General features: G+C 36.3%; 1 protein-coding gene across 1 annotated transcript in view; it reads right to left on the bottom strand.

Annotated features, from left to right (window-relative positions):
* The window catches only part of LOC307064927 (phosphatidylinositol 3,4,5-trisphosphate 3-phosphatase TPTE2-like), a gene marked incomplete at both ends in the record, with an annotated part of 86,651 nt that overhangs the window by 28,890 nt on the left and 40,464 nt on the right, over positions 1-17,297 (bottom strand). Inside the window, 7 exons of the mRNA XM_079721634.1 lie at positions 6,194-6,282; positions 6,387-6,468; positions 7,240-7,300; positions 13,511-13,575; positions 14,334-14,397; positions 14,540-14,639; positions 16,122-16,241. Coding sequence (XP_079577760.1) covers positions 6,194-6,282; positions 6,387-6,468; positions 7,240-7,300; positions 13,511-13,575; positions 14,334-14,397; positions 14,540-14,639; positions 16,122-16,241 — 581 coding nt within the window. The remainder of the gene's footprint in view (positions 1-6,193; positions 6,283-6,386; positions 6,469-7,239; positions 7,301-13,510; positions 13,576-14,333; positions 14,398-14,539; positions 14,640-16,121; positions 16,242-17,297) is intronic.

Raw genomic sequence — 17,297 nt, 5'->3', positions numbered from 1 at the left:
TGAGTTAAAAAGTACATTGCATCTATTCTTTCTACAATGATCTGTAGCTTTTGTCTTAGCCAGTATATGCTGAACTTTATTTTATGTAATTCCAAACTTATCCTTTTACCTTAAGATGCACTCTATTTTCTATTCTACCCTTTTAAAAACATGAACCACTAAATTTATTTTGCAACCCATAGTTTGAAAAACAATATTCTAAGCCAAGTACTTCCAAAGAGGACTTTGTACCAACCTGTGCTCTGATAAGTAAAAGCTTCTTGCTAAAGGAGGCTACTGACCATTAACAATCTAGCTCTCTAGCTCTCTAGTATGGATGGTTAACATTTCAATTCTGGAGGACATCTCTGAGTCTTTACAGCCCTTATATATTCCCATTTGAAAAAAAACTTGCAGATTCATGTCCCAGTGGCTATGGATAAGCACAACCACAGACAAAGTAGATGCCCTCTCATCCAGTCAAGTCAGGTATGCAAGGAATCATTAAAATGATTTACACCTGTCTTCAGTATTTTAACTTAAAACATAAACATATATTCATTCACTAAACTTTTGCTACTGGACAAAGGTTTTAAGTTTTTAACTATGATGAAAGGAATCTACCAAAATACCTACCAGGTATATCATATTAATGATGAAATGATGATAACATTCCTCTTCAAGCCAGGAACTAAACAAAATGTCCACTATTCACTGCTTCTATTTACTACATGGCTTAGCCAGTATTGTAAGATAAGAAAAAATGTATAGGGATAAAAACAGAAGAAACAAACTCTCATTATTTGCAGACTAGAAAAGTCCAAGTAAATCTATAGGCTAACCCCTAAAACTAATGAACGAGTTCAGGAAGATACAAGGTCAACACTACGAAAAAAGCAAAAACTGATAGCTAAATAAGGGATGTCGGTTGAAACCTTTAGAGAAATTCCTAAGGAATATAAAAAGAGTATATGACTTCCAAGCAAATGGCGGGGGTGGGAGGAAGGAATTATGCTGCAAAGAATTCAAGCAAACCAAAATAAAATATCAGTAAGGATATAGAAGATTTGAATAAAACAATTAACAAACAACCTAATGGGCACATAGAGAACACTGTTCAGGACAACGCATAATACACTTTATTTTCAAATGCACAGAAAACATTTGATAAAATTGACCAAATTCTGGGCGATAAAGCAAGTCTAAATAAGTCTCAAAGAACTAAAAAAATGCGTATGTTCTCTGACCACAATGCAATACAACCAGAAATGAATAACTAGAAGATAATTACAAAATCCCCATGTTTGAAAATAAGACAGTATATTTCTATAGAACCCATGAGTCTAAGAAACAAGCACAATGGAAATTAGAAAATATTCTGAACTAAATAATAATGAATATACATAAAAACTTGTGTGATGAAGCTAAATCTATTCTTAGAGGGAAATTTATAGCCTTAAACGCTCACTAGAAAAGAGAAAGGCTGAAAATCTGGGTTAAGCATCCATCTCAAGAAGTTAGGAAAAAGACAGCAAATTAAACCAAAGAAAGTGGAAGAAAGGAAACACTAAAGGAAATGATGAAATAAAAAACAAATAATAGGGAAGATCAGTAAGGCCAAAACACTTGGTACTTTGAAAGGACTAATAAAAGTAGTAAATTCCTGGTGAGACTAATCAAAAGAAAAAAGAGAGAGGGCACCAAAAATAGCAATGTGAGGAATGAAAAAGGGAACACCACTGTAGACATTAGAATAAGATATTTTAAGACAATTTGATGCCAAGACATTTGAAAATTTAGATAAAATGAACAAGTGCTTGGGAAAATACCCAAAATGTGCAGAAGAAATAAAATTATAAATAATCCCATATCTAATAAAGAAATTGAGCCATACTTTAAAAACTTCCCCACAGAGAAACTAAGGCCAATTCCCCCACTGAGGCCAATGTTGCTTTACGACTGAATTCTACCTTACATGTAAGGAAAAAAAACGTCAACTTATACAAACTCATCCAGAGACTTAAAAAAAAAAGAGTAAGTACAACTTAATTTTGGTTTATGAAGCCAAAATTTGAAAACTATAGTCACTCTTACTCATGACATAGATACAAAAACCCTTAAGAAAATATTAGCAAACAGAATCCAGCAATTTATTAAAAAAATAATAGAGCACAACAAAATTGTGCTTATTCCAGGAATTCAAGGTTAGTTTCCTACTTTATGATCAATGTAATCAACCAGATTAATAGAATGAAGGTAAGAAATCATATTATTTTAAAGACACAGAAAAAGCTTCCAATAAAATTCAACATTCATTCATTATAAAAACTCTTAGCAAATTAAAGGAATGTCTTAATCTGATAGAGAATATCTAACACTGACACACACCGTAAAGTAATTGATGAGATGCTGAAAGCTTTTCCTTTCAGAGCAGGAGAACAAGGATTCCTGCGATCATCCCATATAATTCAACACTGTACCAAAGGTTCTAGCCAGTGCTAGGGAAAAAAAGGATTGAAAAGGAAGAATTTAGTTCATTATTTCATAGGGTATCATCATGTGCCATAAAATTCAAAAGAATGTACAGACAAGTTAATAGAATTAATGAAAGAATTTAGTTGTTTGCTGATTGCAAGGTTAGTAAAATCAACTGCATTTAGAGCATCAAAAAAAACCATTTAGGACATAAAAATTTCCAAGGGATATAATTTATAATAGTTAAAATATCAAAATATCAAATATCTAGGAATAAATCTAACCACACATATACAAGCTTTCTATGCAGAAAATGAAAAGGCATTATAAAGAGAGATTGAAGAAGACTTAACTACGTGAGTGGATATTTCCATTCATGGATTGGAAAACTCAGTATTGTAAAGATTTCAATTCCCCTCTATCTACAGCTTCAATGAAATACCAAAGTTCCATCAGGGCTGTGTGGTGTGTGTGATATGTGTGTGTGTGTGTGTGTGTGTGTGTGTGTAACTTGACTAGCTGATTCCAAAATGTATACGGAAATGTAGATGGCCTAAAAAACACAAACAACTGTGAAGAACAAGATGAGTGGACTCCCTTTAAGGGAAATCAGGACTTATTAGAAAGCTAAGACAAGTAAGAGAGTTGTGCTACTAGCACACAGATAGATGAAAAAGCAATGAACAGATTAGAAAGTTCAGAAACAGACCCATGTCCTGCAGAACGGCAAGGAAATGAAATCAGTGTGCTGAAACAATTAGACAGCCATATGGAAAATGATAAAACTTGACCCCTTCCTCACACCACACACATAAATCAATTCCAAACGAAATAAAACTTATATAAGATAATATAGGACTATGTCTTTTTAAACTCAGGGAAAGATTTCTTCATTAGGACACACAACACTAACCTTAAGAAGACAAAGAACAGGGCTTCCCTGGTGGCGCAGTGGTTGGGAGTCCGCCTGCCGATGCAGGGGACACGGGTTCGTGCCCTGGTCTGGGAGGATCCCACATGCCGTGGAGCGGCTGGGCCCGTGAGCCATGGCCGCTGAGCCTGCGCGTCCGGAGCCCGTGCTCCACAACAGGAGAGGCCACAACACTGAGAGGCCCGCATATAGCAAAAAAAAAAAAAAAAAAAAAAAAAAAAAAAAAAAGAAGACAAAGAACAATGTACACTGACTATGTTAGAAAAGAAGTGCTGTTAACCAAAAGATACTCAGAGAGAAATGGCAAATCACACAGCAGAAAAGGTATCTTGGAATACTGTATAATACATATAACAAACCACAGAGTTGAAATGGAGAATATATAATGAATTCCTACAAGTCAATTGGAAAAAAGCAAACAATCCAGGAGAAAAATAGACAAGGAAATTAAACAGATACTTCACAAAAAAGAATATCCAAGGATATCATAATAAACCTATGAAAACGTTCTCAATCTTATTAGTAACCATAGAAATGCAAATGAAAGCCATAATGAGATACAACTACACACCCACCCAACAGCTAAAAATAAAATGACTGAGAAATCCAAGTGTTGCTTAAGGATGTGGAATACTTGGAACTTTCATGCAATGCCAGTGGAGTGTAAATTGTCAACTGTTTTGGAAAACAGATGACATCATTTATGAAAGTTTGAGATTCATTATCCTAAGACAAAACAATTTTAGTCCAAGGTCTACACTCAACAGAAATGTGGGCACATGTGCAACAAGAAAAATGTATTTCATAGCAGCATTATAATAGTAAAAATTGGAACCAATCCAAATGTAATAGAAAAAAGCTTCCTTTTGCAGTAGCAATGTGTCTTGGGATGAATTTAACAAAAGATATACAAGACCATCATGAAGAGAAGTATAAAATATTATTGAAAGATCAGATGATTCAAATAAATAGAAAACTATTCATGTACAGCTCAATAGTGCAAAGTTCTCCATGCTTCTGAATTCGTCTATAGATTCAATGCAGTTCCAATAAAAATCCCAAATATATTTTCATGTAGAACTTGATCAAATAATTCTAAAATTAAATATACAAAGAGTCAAGAGATTTCTGTCTTTATCAAGATATATTATAAAGCTATAAAAATTACAAGAGTGTGGTATAGAAAATTCACAGACAGTCCCAAATGCGTATGGAAACTTGGTATATGACTGAGAAGGGACTACAAGTTGATGGGGACTACATGAGCATGTAATAGATGGTTTTAGGACAATTGTCTATCCGTATGGAAAAAAATCTCCCTCCCCAAATTCCAATTAAAGACCTAAATGTACAAAGCAAAACTTTACTATTTTATAAGGAGAATATCTTCACCACCTCAGTGTATGGGTGGATTTCTTAAACATGACCAAAATGCACGAACCACGCACACACAGAATATTGATAAACTTCACTACATTAAAAATTAAAACCTTCTATATGACAAAATAAATCATAATCAAATTTAAAAGACAACACAGTGGAAGAAGATATTTGCAATATAAACTGCTAACAAAAAATTAGCACCCAGATTATTTAAAGAAGTCCTATAAAATCAATAACAAAATATTTGGGCTATCATGATATCACTGGTAATGTGCAGACATCAACCAACAAAAAGAAGCAAAACCAAGATGAATGAAAACTTGAAAAAAGGAGCTGCTCTGGTACAGACCAACTGAACACTAGCCTTCCAAACAATCCTAAAGGAAAAGCAATGAAACACACATGAACACAGAATAATGGAAGTCTGCTCTCAGAAAAAAAAAATTAAATTTGAAATGAAGGTCCTCCTTTAAGCAAGGAATTAACCTGATTAAAAGAAAACTAAAGCCAACTCTTAGATTATAATATTTTGGTTGAGCCATATTAAATGGCCTTTTTTTAAAGTAAAAGATGGTCCAAAGAAAGGCAGTTCCACGTGGTTCAACCTCTGTATTCTTCATTTAGGCACAATATTGTAAATGGCCATACATACAGAATATTTTGACCTGTGGAACTAAAGATGGAACTTGCCTACTAACTCATGAGCTTGAAACGACTTTTCAAATAAGACTCAAACTTTATTCTACTCAATTACAGAAGGCAGTTTTAAAGTGTGTTTTCCTGGAATTTAATATAAAAAACTGTTTCACAGCCCAACAAAACCATAATTCCTTATTTGTCAAACATTGTGAAATATGCCTAGATGATTATTAAAAGCCTAAATCTGAATGAGAGAAAACCTGACTCAAGTTAAACTGGTTGAATTGACAACTGGCTTTCCCACCACCCCCATTTTCCCCCCACCAAAATCAACTTCTATGTATCATTACACTGTAAAAACTGCAGTCTAATTTTGGGTCTTTCAAATGGCATTGCTGTTGACACTCTTAACTTTAAAAGGTCCTCACAAAGTTTAAGAACAACCTTAAATAAAATGAAAAGTGCTCTGATGGTTTCGAAAGTTAAACAGTGTTTGTATTTTGGCAAATCAAAAATGAAGAAACACAAAGAGTCAATAAACAAGGGAAAACACACGTAACCTTCCTCAGTTCTTCTATCCCTACTTTCTTCTCTTCTTTACTCTTTCTTCCTTTCCTCCCCCCTTCCTCCCTCTTTCCTTCCCTTCCTTTAGTCTTCACGCTAATATTAAAAAACGTTAACAATGATTAATACCGGTTAATAGCAGAACGTATCTTGTGGGTGTACTTTAATATCTTTTTCAAATTTCTTTAGAAAAAGAGAAAGAAAAAGAAAAACGTTTTTTACCTTTGCCCCCCTTACAGTGAATCACTGTGATGTTTTCCTCATCTTGAGCCATCCACTCTTTTACGTCCTTGGAGAATGCCACCATCTCACTGATTCAAAGTGAAAGATTTTTAGTTGAATGAAAAGACTTCCCAAAAAATCAAGCCCTGTGTATTTAGCCCTCTTCTGACAGCCAGCTTGGCATCCAACTTACCTCAGAGAGGGGACATTGTGATCGTCAATCATGTATCGACAGACCCTATCATGGAAGTACTTAGCATCATAAGCTCTTTCACCTGAAATAAATGATGCACGGGTCATATCTCTAACCCTAATAAACACAGTAAATGGTCAAGGTGTAAATAAGTTATACTTTTCTATTAGAAATTCCTCCTCTACCTTTAAAAGGAGTTTTCTGTCTGGCTCCTGCTGCTCTAAAAGAAACGTAAGGGTCTCAAAAATAAAAGTAGAGTAGTGTTTTGTCCATCTTGAGTAACATAAGCCCAAATTATTTGGGTTTAATAGGCCTTACTTGTACTTTTCTAGCAGGCTACTCACTGCATTATCAGAAGGTTACACAGAGCAGAAGCCAACGCGGCCAGCCAAAATACTTGCCTCCTGAAAATGTCCACTTAATATACAAGAAGAGGGTCAGCTGGGCTATAATTTGTTTGCTATAGGGTTTGGGGGTGTTTTCCCATGCAGGACCCTGGTCTCCTCACACCTCATTCCTAGTGGGTTACAGTGTGCATTTGTTGAATTGCCTTCAAAACACAAGCTGGCAGGAAAAAAACAAATATTTTCCAAAACCTACTACCACTAGACCTAACTCTCCTAAAATGGCTCTGCCCCCAGTCTCCTGCCTACCTCACACAGCACTGTGTGCTGTTGCACTTTCTTTTCCTACCAAACAGAGCCAGCACAAGATGGAGACATTTTAAAACTCACTTCCCACCACCCACAAATACCTATGATTAAATGAAATGTAAAAACTAAATCAACTTCTTACATGCAGTGAGTGACCTGTTTTCTATCTAGAGTAGCAAAATATCGAGTCATGTACATACTGCAGAGATTGTAGACTCGGTAGTGGTTTTGATGCTTGGTATCCAGGAACCGTACAACTTCCTAGAAAAGATGGACACATACCTTACATATTCCACACGGCACCAACATAAGCCTTTTCCTAGGACTAACCTAAAATGAGTATCACCATTTTATTCACTGGTCCGTCACTTAGCACCTTTCAGGGGAGACTCAGGGAATAAAAAGGTACATACATTCCAAGTCATATCTAACCCACTGATGGTTTGCAAATAGCCCACAAAAGTTGGGATGACTACTCTGATTAGCCTCTACTCTAAATACACATTGTTTAAAGCTACCAGAGAAGGAAGTTAGGTGGTTAACAAGCTTTAAGAAAATTGTAATTTGTCCTAAAATTTGTATGGAACCACAAAAGATCCTGAATAGCCAATCTTCAGAAAGAAGAACAAAGCTGGAGTTATCATGCTCCCTGATTTTAAACTATACTATTGATACAAAGCTGAAGTCATCAGAACAGTAGGGTACTGGCACAAAAACAAACACATAGATCAATGGAACAGAATTGAGGGCCCGGGAAAAAACCCACACATATATGGATAATTAAGTTATGATAAAGGAGCAAAGAACATACAGAAAGGATCGTCTCTTTAATATATGGTGTTGGGAAAACTGGACAGCCACATGCAAAAGAATGAAACTATACCACCATGTCACTCCATACACAAAAATTAACTCAAAAAGGATTAAAGACTTGAATGTAAGATGTGAGAACATAAAATTCCAAGAAGAAAACATAGCTGGTAATTTCACTGACATTGCTCTTAGTGATGTTTTTGTGGATCTGACTCCAAAGGCAAGGGAAACAAAAGCCAATGTCAACAAATGGGACTACATCAAACTAAAAAGCTTCTGCACGGTGATAAAAACCATGATCAAAATGAAAAGGCAACCTAGTGAATGGGTGAAAATATTTGCAATTTATATATCCAATAAGGGGTTAATATCCAAAATATATGAACTATACAACCTCAAAACAAAAAAACAACCCAATTAAAAAATGGGTAGAGGACCTGAATAGACAAATTTCCAAAGAAGATATACAGAGGGCCAATGGGCACAACAAAAAATCTTCAGCATCGCTTATCATTAGGGAAAAATGCACATCGAAACCACAATAAGATATCACTTCATGCTTATTAGAATGACTATTATCAAAAGGGTAAGAAATAACAAATGTTGGAGAGGATGTGGAGAAAAGGGAACCCTCAAACACTGTTGGTGGGACTGTAAATTGGAGCAGCCACTATGGAAAACAGCATGGAGATGACCCCCAAAATTAAGACTAGAAATACCCTATGATCCCAGCTATTCCACTTCTGGGTATTTAGCCAAAGAACACAAAAAAACACTATAATTCCAAAAGATATATGCACCCCTATATTCAATGCAGCAGTATTAACAACAGCCAAGATATGGAAACAACCCAAATGTCCACTGATGAATGAATAAAGATGTGATAAATACACGTGCATGTGCGCGCACACACACACACACACAAATGAATACTACTCAACCATAAAAGAATGAAGTCCTGTCATTTGCAACAACATGGATGGACCTTGAAAGTATTATGCTAAGTGAAATTGTCAGGCAGAGAAAGACAAACACCATACAATTTCACTCATATGTGAAATCTAAAAAAATAAAACAAATGAACAAACAAAAGCGAACAAAACCAAACACAGATACAGAGAACAGATTACTGGTTACCAGAGGGGAAGGGGTTTGGGGTGTGGCTGAAATAGGTAGAGGGTCAACTGTATGGTGACAGATGGCAGCTAGACTTGTGCTGGTGATCACTTTGTAGTGTATACAGATGTTGAATTTTAATGCTGTACTCCTGCAACTTGTACAATAAAAAAGAGAGAGAATGGGGTGGGGAGGGAGAAAGGGAGGAAGGGAGAGAACAAGGAAGGAAGGAAGGAAAGAAGGGAGGGAGGAAGGGAGGAATGGTTTTTGCCTCAGAGCACAGTGAGCAAAGAGGCTTTACAAACTTACAGCATGATGAGGACAAAATTCACAGTGACTCTGACATCTGGATCAGGAGCTCCTCAGTGAGCCGTATAGAAAATAAACATCCAAATGAATATGGTCTGGGAGCTGAGGGACATGGGGTTAAAAAACTCAAGTTTGACAAAGAAGGTGAAGTCAGAGATGACCAAACAACTTCTAGTCACACTTCTTCAGTTATGACAGAAGAAACAGAAGAACCAGCTTCATCGAAGAAGAAAGACAAAGAGAAGAGGATGAAGAGGAAGAGTGTCTTGAACGACAGAAATGGGGCTTCCCTGGTGGCGCAGTGGTTGAGAGTCCGCCTGCCAATGCAGGGGACTTGGGTTCGTGCCCCGGTCTGGGAAGATTCCACATGCCGCGGAGCGGCTGGGCCCGTGAGCCGCGGCCGCTGAGCCTGCGCGTCCGGAGCCTGTGCTCCGCAACGGGAGAGGCCGCAACAGTGAGAGGCCCACGTACCGCAAAAAAAAAAAAAAAAAAAAAAAAAACAGAAATGATTCCAGAAAAAAAAAATTCAAGAGAAAGAATCTGATGATGCCTTAACTATAAATGAAGAGAATTCTATGGAAAAGAATCAAGTAGAGGAATCTCATCTGTCTCAGGATGAGACAGATTTACATTCTGAAGACAGTGAAAACAGAGGCCCTGCAAGTAGGATTCCGACTGCCATGAAACAGAAGAACTAGGAGGCTCCAATTCCAGTAGAACTGGAGAGATTCTCTCAGAATCTTCCACAGAAAATGACTATAAAGCCACAGAAGTCACTGATGAACCGATGGAACAAGACTATTTAGAAATACTTACATGCAGTATTTCACACTCAGTTCTACTTTTACACTGTATGAAAGTTCTGTGTAATCAAATGGACCTTTAGTTTTGCACGAGAAGAAGGTTGTAAAATAAAGTACTTCATGGGATAAACCCTGAAAGAGTTGTTCTTGTAGGAGCTGTGAATATCAGCTCCTCTGGGTCCTGCTTACTAAACACTTTTTGGGGAGGGCGGGGGAGGATCTGGTTAGATCAGTGGCTTGTGTATAGATTTTTTTAAAATTTAGAATTAAAGTTTTCAAACTGGAAGGTAATAATTATAATTCTTTTTTTTTTTTTTTTGGAGAGTATCATGCTTAGATTATACATATGTGAAAAGGCTTCTAGTCTTTTTCTAACAGCTCTGGCAGTGTTCATATTTTGGTCATAGTTTCAACATTTACCATATGAATTAAAGGGTTTCATGGTAGTTGTATTATTTATATTTATAAATATAAATTCCATATATGTTCATCTTTTACAGAAACAAGAAAAATTAAAAATTTGCTCCCTTAGAATAATATATGTATATTTACATGTAACATATTTTATAGTGATATATGTTATGATATAATGTATGTAACATAATACATATCATATAATATAAAATAAAGTAATATAACATATATAACATTATATGCAAATAATATATATAACAGATTTATATACTGTATAAATGATATATAAGTTGTAATTTACATATCATTCATACAAAATATAAATTATATAATATATAAATTATGAATTTATATAAGTTACATAGCTATATACTTAAGTATTATATATTTATGATGTTAATATAGTCATAATATATGCATACGTATATATTATTGTTATATAATTATATGATATGTAATATATAGTTGTATAACTTATACATTAGATAATTATATATAACATAATATATTATATATAAATATAATATATTATTATAAAGGGGAAAATGTTATATTTTTCTGTTTCTATGAGATGAGTTTATATTCTAGATTTATAAATGGAATAATATATTTACATGTTATATAAGACATATACATACAATTTATAATTTATACATGTAATTATATATTATTCTGTATAATATATATTATATATGAGTATACATGTATTATTCTAAGGGGGAAATGTTATATTTTTCTCTTTCTATAAGAGATAAGATATATATGTAATATATATTTATAAATAGAATAATGTATAGTTATACTATATAAAATTTATACGCAGTTATATATAACATGATATATATTACATTTACTATATACTAATTTTATATATTACACATTATATATTAATATATATTTAATATATACTAAAATATACATTTTATTTAAATATACACTATTTTAAGAGGGAAATGTATTATATATTATATAATTACATGTACAACTATACATTACCTTACATATGCTCTATAGTATATATAATGTATATTACATATAATTATATACACATTATTCTGAGAGGGGCAATATTCTATTTTTCTGTTTCTGTAAGATATGCATTGGATACTTTTTCTATTGGTAATGATCGAGTCCACATCTTTCAAGGCCGTTTCTTTCTCCTCTAAGTAATTAAACATCCGGTCCTTGTGAAACCATGGAAATTTTAAGTCTGTTGAAATATCAGGTTAAACACGTTCTGAGAGATCTGTTCAAACTCAAATTCTTTTGTATACTTTTGTGGTGCTTGAGAAAAAGACTTCACTATTGGTGAGAAAATGTGCTTTATCTTGGAAATTGTGTTCAAACATTAGCTTACTATTTTGTAGGATTGAATATGCTTAGGAAGCTGATGTGAGACCATCTCAGAAGAACTGGGCAGATTCACAGAACTTCTGCTTGCTTTTCTGAACATTTGTGAATACTACACATTTCTTTCTAACATATTCTAGAGTATGCAAATGTCAATGGTATGAAACACAATTATACTGGAAAAATAAATTAATATGAACTTGAGCTAAATGACTGAAGGTCATATTCACAGATTAAAGTCATGCAAGCTGTACAACTTCCTGTCAAAATTACTGGCTGCCAAATTTATACTTGTTTCTTCAGATGTACCTTTTGTTATTTAGAATTTTTAATTTTCTGTAAAGTAGACTTTTTAAAGTGTAATGTGTTTGCTGCCTTTGTGAAGCAATGTATAATTGTATAATTTCTGTAAGTAAACTGAATGCTTGAGCTTTCAATCAGTATTCTAGAAGCAATAAATATTATTTAGAAAGAACTACTGTACACCCAACAATATTAGATAAATCCCACAGAATTCATTTTAAGCATAAAAAGCTGGTTACAGAAGATGTAGTCTATGATTCCATTTATGTGAAATTCAAGAAAAAGCAGAACTAATCTGTTGTGACACAAGTGAGAAGAGTAATTACCTCCAGTGTGTTGGGGTATTGACTGAAAAAGAGCAAGAAATGGTCTATATTTTGATAGGGGTGTTGGCTGTATATACACCTATATATAATTTTATCAAGATATACATGAGATTCCCACAATTTACAGTAATTTTTATGCCTCAAAGTATAATTATATATACACATACTTATATATAGACATACACACATATACATAATTAGTTTCACTGAGATAGAACAAATACTGTAAATTGCACTAATGTATACACACCCGCACACATATGCAAACTTCTTAAACAATGACTTTTAACTGGCATTTCATAGTAAGCATCACCTGATGTTTGAACTTTATTTAATCTACAGAACCTAAAGCAGTATGGAGCCACTGTAATTTAGGATCTCAATCTAAGAATACACATTTTAGTTCAAGAATTCTCAATCTTCTTCCCTATGACAGACCATGAAAAACAGCCACAATTCACCACAATTCCTGCCTTCCAGAGACGGCATCTGTTGTGTCTGCTTGAATCTGAACTGGGTTTGTAGTTTGCTTGTCCAATAGAATAAGGTAGAAGCCACATTATACTAGTTGAGAGCCAGGGCCTCTGCATTCTTTCGCTTGATGCTAGTGAGGTCCTTGCCACTGCCTTATGTGAACAAGCCTGAGCTAGCCTGTTACAGAATGAGACATCACTTGGAGCCATCCAGCAAGGCCATTTTAGACTAGCCAACCCTCAGATGCCCAGTTGCTGCCCATACATGCATGAGTTAGCTCTGCTGAAATTAGTTAAGCGTGTCCCTGATCAGTTAAGCCCAACTCAAATTCACAAACCACATTATCACGAGCAAAGTAAAGGTTTGCTCTTATAAGTCATTTAAGTTTGCGGGTGATTCATCACACAGCGAAAGCTAATTGATAGCAATCCATGGTAATGTTTTACCTGAAAGAGTAAATTTTTAGGAGAACAACACTGTCATCTCTGGGCCAACATTATCTTACAATTCCACAGTCTAGGTTTACTGAGAAATGTGAGCATTTGTTAGATAAAAACTCTTACCTTAATGGGATTCCTATAGAAAGACTGCTTTCCAGAAGATGGGAATGACATGGCAATAATACGCTCTGGAAGTCAAAACAGTCACTATTAACAAATGTTATACATGGGAAACAATATATGAGAACTCGACTTACATATATAATCAGACTGTTTTCATAGAAGAGAACTTTCAGGATTGAGAATGACAGGAAAAAAGCTAACTAACCCTCAGGGTAATCAACTTTAATATCCAATACTGGATATTAAAGTATCCACTATTTGGACCATTACATTCAGTGTTCCCAAGTCTCAGCTGGTTCCAGCCTTATGCAACAGATTTGCGTTGACTTTAGTCTGGAGGGCCCCCTGTGGTGGGAATTTCTTTCTTATTTAAACACCAAAGAAAAATGAGCAATGTTGGGAACTCCTAGGATGCTTTCCAGTGTTCCCCTGACTCAGAAACCCGAGACCTACAAAGCAATGACTTCATCTCTAGCGTTCTAGGAAGAGAACAGGTCTCTCTGAAATCCTTGGGCCCGAGGATAACTACTAGAACTCAATAAATTCTAAACCAAACAAATGGAGTCAGCTGAAAATCCATTTAACTTCCTATACTATAAGCAAGTAGCCCTGAATGGAGATGAAAATTAAGATTTTTCCATTTGCAGGGTTAAACTCCAAATATGTCACACTATCAGAGTGGCATATGTCTTCATGGATAAAAAATGCTTTAAAAGAACATGCCTCAGACAGGGAAAGAACAAAATTAGCATATAATTACCTACTCACACACAAGAAAAATGTGATGTTAATATAGGCAAATCAAGAGAGAAACTTCACAAACCGGTAATGTAAGTGAGGTCTAAGTCAAATCCATCCTTCTTGTATCGCCGTTTGTTTTCTGAAACCTGAGGGTTTAAAACAATCATTCATTTGTAAAACATGAATCAACATAAAAAAAGAACAATATATAGATATCTACAACCCTTGCCAGGATTTCCTGAAGCACAAACATTTTTTCTGAATCATAAACATATTTTGCCCACTTACCCTCCTCCTGGTCAGCATTGCAAGATGTCTGTTTTGCTGAGCCAGATGAAAAGCTCTTGACAGAAGGGTAAGTCGTAGAGGTAGTAAAAGAATTCTCAATCTAACAATAAAAGATTCATTTTTGCTTTAGAAACAGAGGATCTTGTCAGTATGGACTAAGTTTAGAGCAGTGGCTCTTAACCAGGGGCAAAATTTTGCACACGACCCCCTGGCCCAAGCCTCCCACCCACCCCACCCACCCTGGGCATATTTGGCAATGTTCAGAGACATTTTTGGCTGTCACAACTGCCTGTGAGGGGCTGCTACTTGCATCTAGTGGTTAGAGGCCAGGGATGCTGCTCAGTACCGACGCACAGGACAGCTCCCTTACTAAAAATGTATCTGTCCAAAATACCAGTAGTGCTGCTGTTGAGAAACTCTGATTTAAAGAAAAAGTCATATGGTAGACTCTCAGAATTTGTGGGTTTAACTTCTGTGGGTTAAGACAAGCATTTTCCAGCCTTTTTCCCATCAAAACAGAATTCTTATTCCCCTCTGTTACTCCCATGCGTAACAGGGGTTCACTAGAGCTGTGAACACACATCAGGCAGATAGCAGATGAGTTACTTCCCAAGTGTGTCTCCTACCATCAGGAAGAAACACGATGGCAAAGAACTGATGGTCTGGGCTAGTGCTTCTCTAGCTTGAGTGTGCATACTGATTCAGTAGGTCTAGAGTGGGCCCTGAGGTGTTTGTCTTCTGGTATTTCTGACAAGCTCTTCCGTGATGCTGAGGTGGCCTGTCTGAAGACCATACTGGTTTGGGTTCTTTTCAAAAACTCCAAAAGCTTATCACATCAAGTTTTGTTGGGACCTGAGGGAAAGTCCTGAGAAGCTGGAGTGCAGGAAGTGGCAAGCTATCTGACTAAGGAATAAGCCTAGTGAGCCACCCAACAGCTACATCCTAGAACACTTTTGCTCTTCTTTTTCTCACTGCCACAGTAGAAAGAGGAGGAGAAAGAAAAAAGCCATCGGTGGCTCATACACATTTTGCTTTGACCCCTAACAGTTCTAACTCTGCCTCAGCTTCCGTCATGTTAACTGCCCTGCAAACATTCCACCTCTGTGTTTCTACCCATGTCACCTCGTTTTTCTCTTCCATTTGTGCCTTTTTAGAGAATCATCATTGGAGTCACTCAAATTTTTCATCAACTCACACCAGTACTCTCTTGGTTATAGGAAAAACCCAGGAATTTCACGTGTAAGAAATGTGTGGTTGAAGCGCAACTGGGAATTTAGTGGGAATTTCAAAAGGTAGAGAAGTTCAAGTTAGGTACAAGAGGCAAGTCCCCAGTTTCTTCTTTGGGGGCGTCATCTTCTTCACTCAACTAAAGGTACTCAGTGTGGACACCCTTCACTTGTCCCTAAACACCACCATCCTTTAGTTTCCAGATAGAAATTTAACTCAACGTTTCATTTTCAAGCAGCTTATTTAGCACAGAATTAGCACATTCAGAGTTAAAAAGATTACACAAAATGAAAGCCACAGAAAATACTTTTTAAGAAAGAAAAACGTTAAGAGAAGGGAAGCATATGTTTCTTACTTGGGGAAATTTTTAAGAAACTTGAAGTCATAGAAAATATAAGCAATATTGACCAGTAGAGTCACCACAATAATGGAAGCATCTAAGGAGTTCAACATATCGGAAAAATACCGTCGTACCCTGTAACAAAAAACAAAAAAGATATAAGTTTATGCTTCCCCAAAGAAGAGGTAGGGATATTTTAAAAGCACCCTTAAGATTTCCGGTTTGGGATTTCCCTGGTGGTCCAGTGGGTAAGACTCTGCGCTCCCAATGCAGGGAGCCCAGGTTAGATCCCTGGTCAGGGAACTAGATCCCATGCGCATGCCGCAACTAAGAGTCCGCATGCTGCAACTAAGAACCAGCGCAGCCAAAATAAATAAATAGTTTTTTAAAAGGAATTCAGCGTTGATGAATGACTTAAAGTGCATTTACTAGACTAGATTAAGGAAAAAAAATATTCAGACTCATTTTATACTTATATAGGACAAAAACATCAATATGGCAAGTAGAGCCATAAGTATAGTAAGAGATATAACCAAACCATTGAACAAGAGGCAAGCATTGCCTGGACACAGCGGGGAGAGAGAGATGGGATGGTGAGCGATGCTATCGGACAATGGAAGCTGAACATGTCACAGCCCTAGAGAAACGGGCTGTGAGAAGTGCATGAAAGGAGCTTGTGAGAGGAAGACGGGTCCACTACTTTGGCCCGCAAACTCATCACCTGGCTTTGCACCCACAGTGGAATCCCAGTGAGCTGGTGTGGCCTCCTCTGTGCAAAGCTGAACTTTCAGCGCTGGCACCTCCTCCTCAACACTAGCTCCTTCAGCCATGGGCACTGGGGCTCCAGGGAAATCTTCTAGTCCTGGGATAGCTCCTTTAGGCTCTGAGTAACCTGGGAGTGGGCAACTGTCCTCAGCTCAGAGGCACGAGGACAGAAATTCAGCCAGAAAGGAGACAAGCATGTTCCGAAATGCTCTGGATGAAGTGAGGCTGGGGACTTTAGTCCCTGACTCGCTCTCCCATAGAGCTTAACACAAGTTTTTGTTCATTTATTTTTAAATGTCTCATTAAAAAAATTTTTTTTGGCCGTGCAGCTTGCAGGATCCTAGTTTCCCGACCAGGGGTCGAACCCATGCCCCCTGCAGCGGAAGCATGGAGTCCTAACCACGGGACTGCCAGGGAAGTACCACA

This window comes from Hyperoodon ampullatus, assembly GCF_949752795.1.
Source record: "Hyperoodon ampullatus genome assembly, chromosome: 16".
Classification (NCBI taxonomy): domain Eukaryota; kingdom Metazoa; phylum Chordata; class Mammalia; order Artiodactyla; family Ziphiidae; genus Hyperoodon; species Hyperoodon ampullatus.
This window is presented reverse-complemented; position numbering and strand designations above follow the sequence as displayed.